This window comes from Borostomias antarcticus, assembly GCF_949987555.1.
Source record: "Borostomias antarcticus genome assembly, chromosome: 7".
NCBI lineage: Eukaryota > Metazoa > Chordata > Actinopteri > Stomiiformes > Stomiidae > Borostomias > Borostomias antarcticus.
The window spans coordinates 21,523,111-21,534,976 of record NC_140240.1 but is presented as its reverse complement, the minus strand read 5'-3'; the positions used below and the strand labels follow the sequence as shown (position 1 = coordinate 21,534,976).

Genomic DNA, 11,866 nt, shown 5'->3' with positions numbered 1-11,866 from the left:
TTGTTTTCCAACAGCCTTCTGATGTCCATGATGATTTGGGGGGAGGAGGGGGGGGGGGCTGTCAGGTGGTCAAAGAGGAAGCCAGCCGTTGAGTCAACGTCTGCTGGTATTGAACAAGCACATCTTTTGAACTTTGACCCACTACAAGAAAGACTGATATATGTATTGAATTTTAGAGGCCTAACCCTTATAGGACTGAAGGAACAGCTCCAGCTCCACACTGTTAGTGATGGAAACTAAGTCTTGTACCTCCCTAGAATCCTAGACTATTTTTTCTCCCTCCCAGCAGTGAGGAGAGATTGGTGTATTGTAGAAATGTTTGGGTTTGGAATTTATCCTATTAGTCACTGTCAGGTGTTTGTGTAAACCAGCTGAACTGTATAAACTCCCTTTACTAGTAGATAAATAATATTGGGATGTGTCACTCCAGAGCTATTCCGAACAGCCCAGCCTTGATCTGGTGGCTTTAGAAGGAAGGGAGGGACTTCATACTTATACCACTCATTCATTCAAAACACACCAGAAACAATGTAATCTTTGCTGCAATGCCTTTTATTAGCCATGTAGAAAAAGCATTTTCAATTCAACTGTTAATAGAGTCCCATATTCAATAATCTATCTATCTATCTATCTATCTATCTATCTCTATCTATCTATCTATCCTTTCAATAGGCTACTTTAGTTGTATAGTTTAGGCTTTGTGATAAAAAATACAATGTATTATTAATACACATGAAGACACTGCAGACTTTTTTTTAGCAAGGATGAGAGTATGATCAGATGTCAGGCCTTAAGCTGTGGCGAGTGTTGGGAGCGCGACGGTGGATAACAGGCACTGGGGGAGCTACGGTCTGTCTCTCTCCGATCAGAAATACTCGATGGGGTCGTGGAAGGTTTTGGAATCCTGCAGGCTGGTCAGCTCCAGCTTCTCTCCAGCGTGGGGGAGCATTCGGTACACCCGCAGATGGACGTGGTCCTCCCCTCCCACGTGGACCTACAAAGTGGACGAGTAGGAAGTCTGAGTGGACCAGCATGGTGAAATACACAAACACCTTGAATATCCTGAACCCCAAATAAACACTAATGCAGACTGATAAAAGAAAGGGCCCGTAGATATTCACCTTGATGAAGAAGTTTGTACCAGCCACCAACTGAGTCTTGTAGGTCTTCGCTATGAAGGTGTCAAAATTCCTGCCCGCTTGTGTCTCTGCGTGTGGCTTCATCTGTGCATACAGTTGCATGGAAAGATTAGGCTACAGCTAGACCTGTATCCGAGCTCTGTTAAAGTACTTAATACAGCCTACTTCGCCCTGTACCGAACCGAAGCATTGGGAAACTACACATATTATCAGTCCACATCCAAAACGAAGGCAAAACTCAGCAAAGTAGCCTTTCAATGTCCAGGGCATGGGTTTTACCTCAACTGGAGCTGGAGTATTCTGTATCACAAACCACAATAAACATACTTCTGCAACTAAATTATCGTAGGTGCACAGGTAGACCAGCAGGTGATTCCGGTAGAACAAGCAGCGTGTGACGCACGCCTAAGCTGTACCGAGAAAATCAGAGCTTTGTCGGTTTTTGGACCAACGATAGCTACATTTGGTGCGAAAGTATGATGTGTTTATAACACTAATTGAGGTCTAGAGTCTAGACTGCAGTTACGACCATGGTCCTCGAATGAATACTTGCCTCGTCGCAGATCTTCTGGACCTCCGCCGTGGCCTCCATGGTCTCGGTGGTTCCTCCACAGAGCGGCATGATGACGGACTGATGGACCAAACTACACAAGAGGATAAAACGCAGATGATACCAGACACAAACGTTAGGGCCTACGGTAGTTCTGTCTGCTGATGAGTCCTCTCTCGCACTTAAGAGTTGCGTGATCACATGACTCCACTCTCTTCCTGGGACATACCATCACGATGCTGCTTATTTGGGATTTACTAAGATAACAGGAAATCTGGCCCTTAAATGATGCAAGACATTGTTTTATTATTTTAAATGGATACTATGTAGTTGCTACGGTCTCGGGATCCTGAATAGCTTAATATGATCTATTTCAATAAATCAGCACACCCCACTACGCTTCACATGGTTTAGCCTATTCGGCGGAATTTTACAAATACTGTAGATGGATAGATAGATAGCCTAGACATTAACCTGTTTTACCCCCGAAGCGAAATTCACTGTAAATTCACATGTAGAATGGCAAGGCTTTACAGTCATTCACGGGTTGCTTTGCGATTATTAAAAAAAACATTTTAAATCAAATTCTAATATTATAATAGGCTATTCAACTTCAAGCCATTATTGGGGAGACATTAGGAGTCTTTCAAACTCCTATATGATATTTCTGTGTAAACTCAACACCTGGCAAGCTATCCCAGACTTGCTTTTTCTAGCAAGCAAATAACTATCCATCACAACCGCTCTGTATTTCAGTAGACTAATGCTGGCACCCGCTGTTTGTACGAGGCTAAGTCAGAGAAACAGCTACATTTCGGGATAGCTTGGGATAAACACACACAGGAAATTCTAATTCTCCAACAAATACAGAAACTGCACCTTCTGAAAAGTCTTTATTCAAAATGTGTACCACCATCATATTATACTGTATTTACAAACTCACATTCTCAGTGATTCTGTATGAAACATCAGTAAATGATAATTAACAAGTTCTTACAAGAGTAATTAAAAGAGTAAAGCAGAACAAGGTGAGCTTTAGTCTGTGGAGAAAAGGCACAACGCTGCAACTGAGTACATCATGACTGAGCTCAAAGGAACTGGGCAGTAACACTAAATACAGTATGCAGGGTAACTAAGGTGGTCTAACAAATAGCGGTGAACTGCATCTAAAATACTTTGACTATAACTTTCCATTAATGGACACCTGAAGTACAATTGAATTCCAATCGATGTGTATAGCATGACAATGTGTATAGCCAGAGTAGGTCAAGTACAAATCACTTAGTACATACCATCTTCTGATTACCATAGTCTGATTTCTACAATCCAACGTCACCTGCACTATACACACGGCTCACTCGCAACATCCAACACGATTCTAATGACGCTGGGTGGTGGTGAACCAGAGACAGATTATCTCTTCATGCCCTTACTGGGTTTGGCCAGCAGAGCGGGAGGGATCTGCTCTGGGGAGAGCCCCCTGGTGGAGAAGAGGCGCGCTGCGCGCTCGGCCAGGGTCCCGCCACACTTCATGCCCCGGCTCGTCAGCTCCGCCTTCAGCCTCTCCAAGCCCAGCGCCTCCAGCTGGTCCACGGACGACAGCGCCTGGAGATCTATGGGGCCGTCTGGCTGCTGGGGAGTAGAGGAGGGGGGGGAGGGGGGTCACGTCACATTTGATCAAAATGGATATCGTTCCGGTTAGTGTATCCCTAGTCTGGAGTCAAGCGCCACAAAACATGGGCATAAACGGTAATAAATGGTAAATGGACTGCACTTATATAGCGCTTTTTATCCAAAGCACTTTACAATGACCTCTCATTCACCCATTCAGACACACTTTCACACACTAATGGTGGCAGCTGCCATGCAAGGTGCTAGCCTGCTCATTGGGAGCAATTTAAGATTCAGTGTCTTGCCTAAGGACACTCCAACATGTCATCAGGAGCTGGGATTCGAACCGCCGACCCTACGATCATTGCACGACCTGCTCCACCTCCTGAGCTACATCCGCCCCTATGCCCATAGGGACGGAGCCAGGGTGTTACCGTTCAAATCCAGCTGCATTTCAACAGCCAAATCCAGCTGCATTTCAACAGCCAAATCCAGCTGCATTTCAACAGCCAATCATGAAGGTTTATCACTATCTACGTGGGCCAATCATCCTCCGCGCACAAAATCCATGTGTATACATAGCTTGTTCCCAGAAGTTGTCGCCGCAGCGAGAGCTTCTGGGAACTCAGATTAGTTTATTCCTGGCGTCTACCTGTTAACTGCATTTTGACTTGGCTGGCAATGAAGAATACAAAGACGTGGTATCATTCTACATAATTCTCAGCACCGGAGATCTCACTGGAAGGACGTGGATGGTGGACATACGAGCACTAAGCTAGCTCATTCTAAATAAATGGTTATAATTGATACTATTACTCACAGGAAGCTGGCTCGGGTCACACTCTGTTTTCTTCAGACCGGCGGTCTCCGTGCTGGTCTCCTCTACGGAAACGCTCGTCCTCTCCTCTCTGGTGCCGGTGGCTGCCTCCTCCTCCCCCTCCTCAGCTCCCTTTGCTGCTGCCTCCTCCTCCTCCTCTGCTCCCTTCGCTGTCTCCAGCTCCTCCTCTGCTTTACCCTCTACCTCCATCCCTCCTCCTCCACCCTCTACCTCCACCCCTCCTCCTCCTCCACCCTCTACCTCCATCCCTCCTCCTCCACCCTCTACCTCCACCCCTCCTCCTCCTCTACCCTCTACCTCCACCCCTCCACCCTCTACCTCCATCCCTCCTCCCGCGCTCGCCTGCTCCTCTGCTGGGCTGCTCTCTGGGGAGCTGGGGCCGGAGGCGGAGCTCTCGCCCGCACCGGGAGCTTCTTCAGACTCCGCCCCGCCCAGGCAGGCTGAGGTGCGGCCCGTGGTTTCTGCCGCGCCCCCCGGCATGGCAGGACTGCCCGGGGCCCCGGAGCCGGAGGCCGAGGTGCAGGGAGAGTCTTCGCTGTCATCGTCTGAGCTGCTGAGGTCCTCCAGCCCGCCAGCCCCAGTCCTGGTACAATGCAAAACATGTTTCTGTCTTAATCAAGTTATTACTTGTTAAATGAATGGTAAAACGGTAAAGGGACTGCACTTATGTAGCGCTTCTATCCAAAGCGCTTAACAATGGCTTCCCATTCACCCATTCACACACGCCAACTGCAGCCAGCTTGCCAAAGGACACTTCGACAGCAGGAGGCGCCGGGAATCGAACCGCCGACCCTGCGGTCATCGGACGACCTGCTCTACCTCCTGAGCCACAGCTGCCCACTGGGCTGCTAGGAGTGGGATATGATCAAACCCATGTGACTTAGGTTTGATAGGAAAATATTTCAGCCAATAACCGTTTTACGGTTGGACCCAGACGACCAGCTCAAGACTCACCAGAAGCATTTCTTCTTGCCCGACTTGGGAACTGTATTTGGAGTCGGTCTTTTACGACTGGGCGCCTCGTGCACCTTGACCAGCCCACTGGACGAGGCTTGCATCCCTGAAAGAGAGAAATGTCAGAATCACTCTTGAATTAGTTGTTAGATTCGCTTTTTGCATTTGACACTAGGGCCATCGCCAGTCAGTAACAAGTAAGGAGTAGGTACTGTATAAACATCCTCCGGTGTTTGTGCATCTGAATGTTCTTTCGTTTAGATAAGGATGATCAGTCAGTGGTGATGTGGGCTCTTATCCCTGTCCTTGCCTTTTAAGACAGAGTCCTCCAGGCGTTCTGACAGGTCGTGACACTGCTGTTCGTACTGCGGGTCGGTGAAGTGGTGCCTGGGCTCGGCCAGCTTCCTCTGCAGCCTCTCCAGGCGCCGCTGCTCCTTCTCTGCATCGCGCTCCGCCTGCTTCTTCAGCCACTCCGCCATCCTGGGACACCACACGACCACACACAACCTGCTTTAATTAAGCATTCTGGGACACCACACAACCACACACACAAAACCTGCTTTAATCACAAAGGCATGAGACATTAATGTATAAAATATATACACATTACATACAAAAAGCTTTTCTAAAATCTAATCTAGCTGTAAGAATAGCTCGTATCCAGGGAGAAGTGATTATATGGGGTTGTATAGTGGCAGTATAGTGTATCCATGGCAGCTTCATTTGACATTTTAGGTAGGCCAATCAACAACTGGAACATGTGACTTTGGAACCATTTCCTGTTAAAAAATTGACAGAATATTATGTAGCTGAGTACAAACCCACCCCAACCCTAAACCCCCAAACCTCAGAATTAGGGCTAGGTATCGATTCGAATTTCAAGAATCGATTCGATTCCGATTCACAAGGTTCAGAATCGATTATCACAATTCAATATCGATTCGGTTAGTTTTACTAAAACCTGTTTTTTTAACTGTAACCTTAATTACATGACTGCCAAGTTATGCAACACATCAATACTAGGGCTGGTATCGATACTGATTTCCAAAAATGAATGAATGAATGAATCATTGAATGAATGAATGAATCATTGAATGTATGAATGAATGAACTATTCATTCCTTCATTCATTCATTAAATAAAAGAACGATTTTGGGATTCATGAATCGATTCAGAATCGATTAATTGATTTTTTTAACCCAGCCCTACTCAGAATAGTAAGTAGCTGAGTAGAAACTCTCTCCAGATCCAAACTTAAACCAAGACTGTGAAAACGTAAAGTCCTACTCTTTCTCGTGGTTGACGTCTCTGAGGCGGCGTCCGCTGAGGTCTCTGCAGGCCTCCCGGTTGGTCGTCTTCTCGATCTGCGCTCCCAGGGCTCTGAGCATGGAGCCGAAGCCTGCCAGACACACGCAGTCAAGTCAAGTCAAGTCAAACTTTATTTCTATAGCACATTTAAAACAACCATCAGCTAAGTCAAGTCATCTCCACAGTCTGGGGTTTGTAGTACTGAACCTGTCAAAGTGGGTGAGTCGCAATCCCAGGGTCCCTCTCGGATTAAATTGTCCATGAGAACCTATGAGATTAGCATGACCCGACCCTGGGATTGCGACTCACCCTCACCCACTTTGACACCCCCTCCATGCAATCCAAGGACCCGCTCGGTGAGGGCCGACCTGGACATAGGTGAGACTTGCAGTGAGGACCGTGATACAGAAGCGGCCAGCGCGGGCCCCCTGCTGGTATTTCCATAGCTGGGCACAGACCCCTTCAAAAAGGCCGTCGAAGCAATCTCCAGGCTCGGCAGCCCATCCTTTACTATTGGTAGACTGCCAGACCACAATTGCTGTGGCCAGCAGGTTCTGGATCAGCTTCACCGGGACGGAAAGCAGGGTCAGCTCGGAAGGGTGTGTGATTATCCCTTGAAGGTTGCGGTCATCCAGTCCACTTTTGTCATAGCACGTGCCACAGTAGGTGCGCTCATGGCTATGCAGCCACATCCATGTACCCACTGCCAGGGGTGTTAGGCAGTGAGCACAGCGAGTGCAGTCCTACAGAAAAGGTAACGAAACACAAATGAACACACAAATAGCAAGCAGCATAGCGTTTCTTCAGGGCTGTTACACAGCCGTCCCCCGGTACATCCATGCCGCGACCCGCGACAGCGGGAGGTGGGATGCCTCCCGACCTCCGCGGACTGTCAGACGTTGGGGGAAAGCCCACTCATACAACATGAACCACAACACCAGCGGGCCCGTAGTGATAACCCCCATATGCAGCACAACCCCTAGGACTGCCCATACGAGAACCCAGCCACACACCCCGATCAGTCCCCACGCATAGGCTACATGGCATTGCTCAGACGTAAGGCCATCGATCTGTATGGAGAGGCTCAGGATTTTGCTGAACACCATGAGCCCCATAATGCCATCCGCCACAATCTTTGCGTAGGGCAAGAAGGCTGCGAGCAGCTCCGCAACCGCCCAGAGGAGAATCGGGACGGCCTGTGCCACTCCTGCACAGGTATTGATGGAGCAACTCTTGATGCGGCCCAAGATATACACTATAAATCATGTGGTTGTGTACTCGAGCCTGCGGTCGACCCAGATGACCTTTATGACTCTTGCCAGCCCAAATAGTATGCAGAGCGGTCTCACAGGCTCACGCCACCCCCAGGATCCACTGCAGCAGGAGTACACCAACCAGATTGCCTCCGAGACGAGGAAACTGAATAGCTCACGACTCACCTCCATTGCCCCGATGGAGGGATTGGTGGTATTCGTGCAGATGGTCATGCTGAGGTTCTGCATCTTCAGTGCTTCAAGGGTTCGTCAAATAGGCAGCAAAATGTGGTTGTCAAAGTCCGAAAGGTGAAGTGGTTCACTTGTTGAATTACAGAGTAATGGATCCCCCAACCCCTCGCCTGTCCTTATATGCGGGTGGTAGCCACACCCCTTAGGGGTGGCTCCCCTCGTGAGAGTAGGAGTGGCATCCGGTCTTCCGGGTTCTTTCCAGCAGTCCTCCTGCTAACACAGCACGCCCCCACCATAGCTCTAGCTCCTCCCTTGACAAGGGCGTAGCCCCATCAGGGCAAGCAGGTACGGCCACAGCGGTGCTAGGAGTTTCCCCACCCAGCCCGCCAGCACCTCCACGCCAACTTTCTCAACGACCTCTTCCCCCAGCTCCGTTACCTCGTTCCACAGGGAGGCCCTGTAGAGCAGTGGAGCCATTGTTCAGCCGGGGAGTGGCACGTGCCTTTGTTGTAGATCTTGTTAGGACCCACCCATTCGAACACAGTAATCTCACTCCCCCTACAGAGGCTCCGACGGAAGGCATGTCCTTCCGCACGGACATAAGATGGGTCACCAACGTACGGGATCACTCGATTGTTGATTTTGTCGTGGTTCTTTCCGTCGGCCATACGGCCTAAGAGAGCTTTTGTGCACCCGTCTCGGGTTTCCACTGTACGTTTCCATGTCCCGTTGGTAGACCGCGTCCATTTTGCCCCTTGGTAGTAGGTTGGATATTCGTCATCGTACCATTCCTTGCATTCACTCTCCCATGCAGGGAGCTGAGAGCAGTCGGCCCGGGCAAGTTCAATCACGCATGTTGTGTTAGCGTCATCACATATCATCTTCCAAGGCCGTGGCTCCACATACCATTTCTCACGGTATACTGGAGCTGGCCAGATCTTATGGAATTTAGAGTAGACGGTAGCCAGGTACTGATACTTCGCCCAGTAGTTGTGCTCGGGCTTCAGACACGGAATGACCCATTCTTTCACTTACTTCCCCTGCCAGCCCCACCATGTCGTTGTTTTGTCTCTCACATAGCTCTCGCTTAGCCTCAGCCAGTACACTACCTAGTCCCCCCATTCGACATGCAGGTCCTCCACTATACCCCCTCCAGGGGTTGCATTCTGGGGCAGGATCATGGCATCCCAGGTCTCAGGTGTCGTCTCGTTTGCAGTATCATTTGGAGCGGTGGCCGGGCCAGAACCCAGCCACCGCATGACCGTAGCCATCTCTTCCGTCTGATTCCATGTCACCAGCAGCTTCCTCAGTCCAGTGCTGTTACCATATTCTCCCCAACTGGTGAGGTTGGGGAGCGCAGTTCGGACCAACTCTGCTTCCCAGCAGAGTTGGGTGAAGTACTTTGTAGTACTATAATATACTCTAACATGGGTCTTCTCCCATGGTTGGTTCCCATAATGATAGAGGATGGCTAGGACTAGGTCCCCTGCCACCACCATCAGCGTTTCTGCGGTTATCCATGTCAATGTCCTTGTTTGTTTCCTTGATCGGTTCGTAGTCCTAGTTGTGCTTGCTGTTGCTCATCCATCATGGCCACAATTCTCTCCAGGAGGCACACCTACTCATGAGGATAGCTTGGAATTGGGGATCAGCTCCCGCAGGATGGGGAGCATGTTTATCGCGTACCCGTTCGTCAGGATGTCGGAACGGGTGCAGGTCAAGCTTGTCGTCCATGTTGACCCACAGATCCACCTCGCTCCTGTAGGAAGGTCTCCTTCCAGTTTCTCTCCTGGTTAGCATGTCAGTCAGTGGCAGGTGTGTGTCAATGTAGCCCCTCCACTGGTACCTCCAGGCCTTCCACACCCGTAGGTGGAAGGGTAGCTCTTCCTGTCTGTACCAGGGTAGGTCACGAGCTGCCGCCCGGGTATCATTCTTGCCCCAGAGCGAAGCCCTGTAGCTTGACGTCCCCCAGAAGGTGCTGCGGAGGCAATCCGCCTGATCGACGTCGTCTTCCCCGGGTAGCTTCGGGACGACCCCAGCCAGGGCCCTTTCAGGGAGGGCTTTGGGATAGGAGACCGTTAGAAAGACTAGGCGAGTCTACTCACACCAGTTTATTTCTTCCTATTGAATCTCGGGGAGGGGTAAAACCCTGCAGGCTACGGAATAGTGAAATCCTTAGTGATAACTGGTAAACAGACCCCTGTACTGGGGTTTCCTGGGAGACAACCTATTAGGTATATGTGGCTGTGTGTGCTGAGAGCTACAATTAATGGAACAAAGACTTGAACCATGTGCCAGATCTTGAATGAATGCCAACAAAGTGGTGCAAGTATGGAAAAAGATACAATAAAGACTGGGAGAAGGAAAAATAACAGGTGGATATCTGCTGTAGTTAATGCCCCCGCAGGGTTACACTACAGCTACCTTTACCTATTCATTTCAACCAAACTTAGTCCTGTTTATGGCACTGTCAATATTTTGAAATATGTATAAAGTTTCCCTATCGAGAATGAGCCCTGGTTTTGTGTCCTGTTTTCAAATGTATTCTTTCAGACACACATACAGGCATTTTCCCCATAGACAACAATTGTAGAAATACTTTCTTTGCACCTCCGACCCATCAACTTTTAATGGGGGAGTAGCGCGTGAGTAACGTTGTTATATGCAAATGTATTATTTATTATTATATATTATCATGTATTTATTTGGGGCTTGTTTTTGAAGCTGTGGTTTCTTATTTGTTTAGAGAGAGTTGGCAACACTGGTTAAATACCACTTTTGTGGTGCGTTTAGAGCAGTGGTTCTTAACCTTGTTGGAGGTACAGAACCCCACCAGTTTCATATGCGCATTCACCGAACCCTTCTTAATCGGAAAAATAAAATATGATTTTTTCAAATTCAAAACATAGGTATATATTTTACTGGTGCACAAAATGAACCGTGCATCAACATCACTGTGTTCAAAGAACAAAACCATCAAAACATGATTTTCACACAAAAACAAAAACATAATAATGAATATTTACTGCAAATCAGTGTGACTTCTGCTGTTGCCAATGATGGCCAAGCGGGGCGTGTCATCACGAATCATATGAGTCGGGTGTGTGTCTTGACCTCCGCCGAACCCCTGAGACTGACTCACCGAACCCCTGGGGTTCGATCGAACCCAGGTTAAGAACCACTGGTTTAGAGTCTACGTGGCGTGCAGCCTATAATGGATTCAAACAATGTTAGCAGGGACGAAAGCTGACCTCCTTTCCCTCCACAGAGACGCGGCTCCAGTCGATACACAGCCCCAGGCTGGAGCTTCTCCTCCAGGCCTGACAGACGGCCATTCTTCTTAACGTAGAAGTCCGCTAGCTGTAAACCCTGAAAACAAATATGTGGTTGTTGATCATGTTTGATTCTTTGTAATTAAATATTACAATTGCATGCATTGCATTAACTGTTATTGAAACAAAAAGTAGAATGTTTGGAGTAAGACAGTGGACCATCTTTCCTGCTTTAACGCGTAATTCCTAGTTAATAGCTAGACCAAAAACATCCAGTGAGTGTAGCTAACGTTAGGTATTAGAGCTAACGTTAGTTAGCTGAACTTGGTGTTTTGATTCATTGGTGTTCTCTAGCTAAAATCGCTACACGCCACACAGTTACACGTGCATTTGCTTGGGGGTGGGTATATAGCTTGGTCTGATATGAAAGTATATACGAAATATGTAAATCATAAACTAACCCATGAACTGTGTGGTAGTTGGCTATTATATTGCTACGATAACGTCAGCTAGGGTAGCTAACTAGCAGTTAGCTATCGTTCGCGTTATTTCCTTTACGTTTGGTTTAGAAGTGTTCAATCCCAATCCCAATCCCAACGGTTTCCATACTTACCCTTCCGTTAAGATAATGATCTACAAGGTCTCGGACATCGGACTGCAGTGGAAAAGATGCGATGGAGAACTTAGAAAGTGGCTCACAAACAAACACCTCCATGTTGTTCGGCGACACTGCTGCTGATTGTCGTGGC

The 11,866-nt window shown here is 48.3% G+C and overlaps 2 protein-coding genes across 2 annotated transcripts; both read right to left on the bottom strand.

The window, feature by feature from the left end:
* Positions 1 to 564: 564 nt before the first annotated feature.
* On the bottom strand, positions 565 to 1,860 carry LOC311311523 (cystatin-B-like). The gene is made up of 3 exons (XM_084441262.1): positions 1,693 to 1,860; positions 1,122 to 1,223; positions 565 to 994 (listed from the first exon to the last, which is right to left on the bottom strand). Exons 1-3 carry the CDS (start codon positions 1,759 to 1,761, stop codon positions 866 to 868), a joined length of 300 nt encoding a protein of 99 aa, XP_084297388.1. The 5' UTR covers positions 1,762 to 1,860; the 3' UTR covers positions 565 to 865.
* Positions 1,861 to 2,611: 751 nt separating this feature from the next.
* sde2 (SDE2 telomere maintenance homolog (S. pombe)) lies at positions 2,612 to 11,846 on the bottom strand. The gene is made up of 8 exons (XM_084441376.1): positions 11,731 to 11,846; positions 11,097 to 11,214; positions 6,380 to 6,491; positions 5,403 to 5,572; positions 5,093 to 5,198; positions 4,457 to 4,721; positions 4,121 to 4,300; positions 2,612 to 3,321 (listed from the first exon to the last, which is right to left on the bottom strand). Exons 1-8 carry the CDS (start codon positions 11,830 to 11,832, stop codon positions 3,103 to 3,105), a joined length of 1,272 nt encoding a protein of 423 aa, XP_084297502.1. The 5' UTR covers positions 11,833 to 11,846; the 3' UTR covers positions 2,612 to 3,102.
* Positions 11,847 to 11,866: the final 20 nt, after the last annotated feature.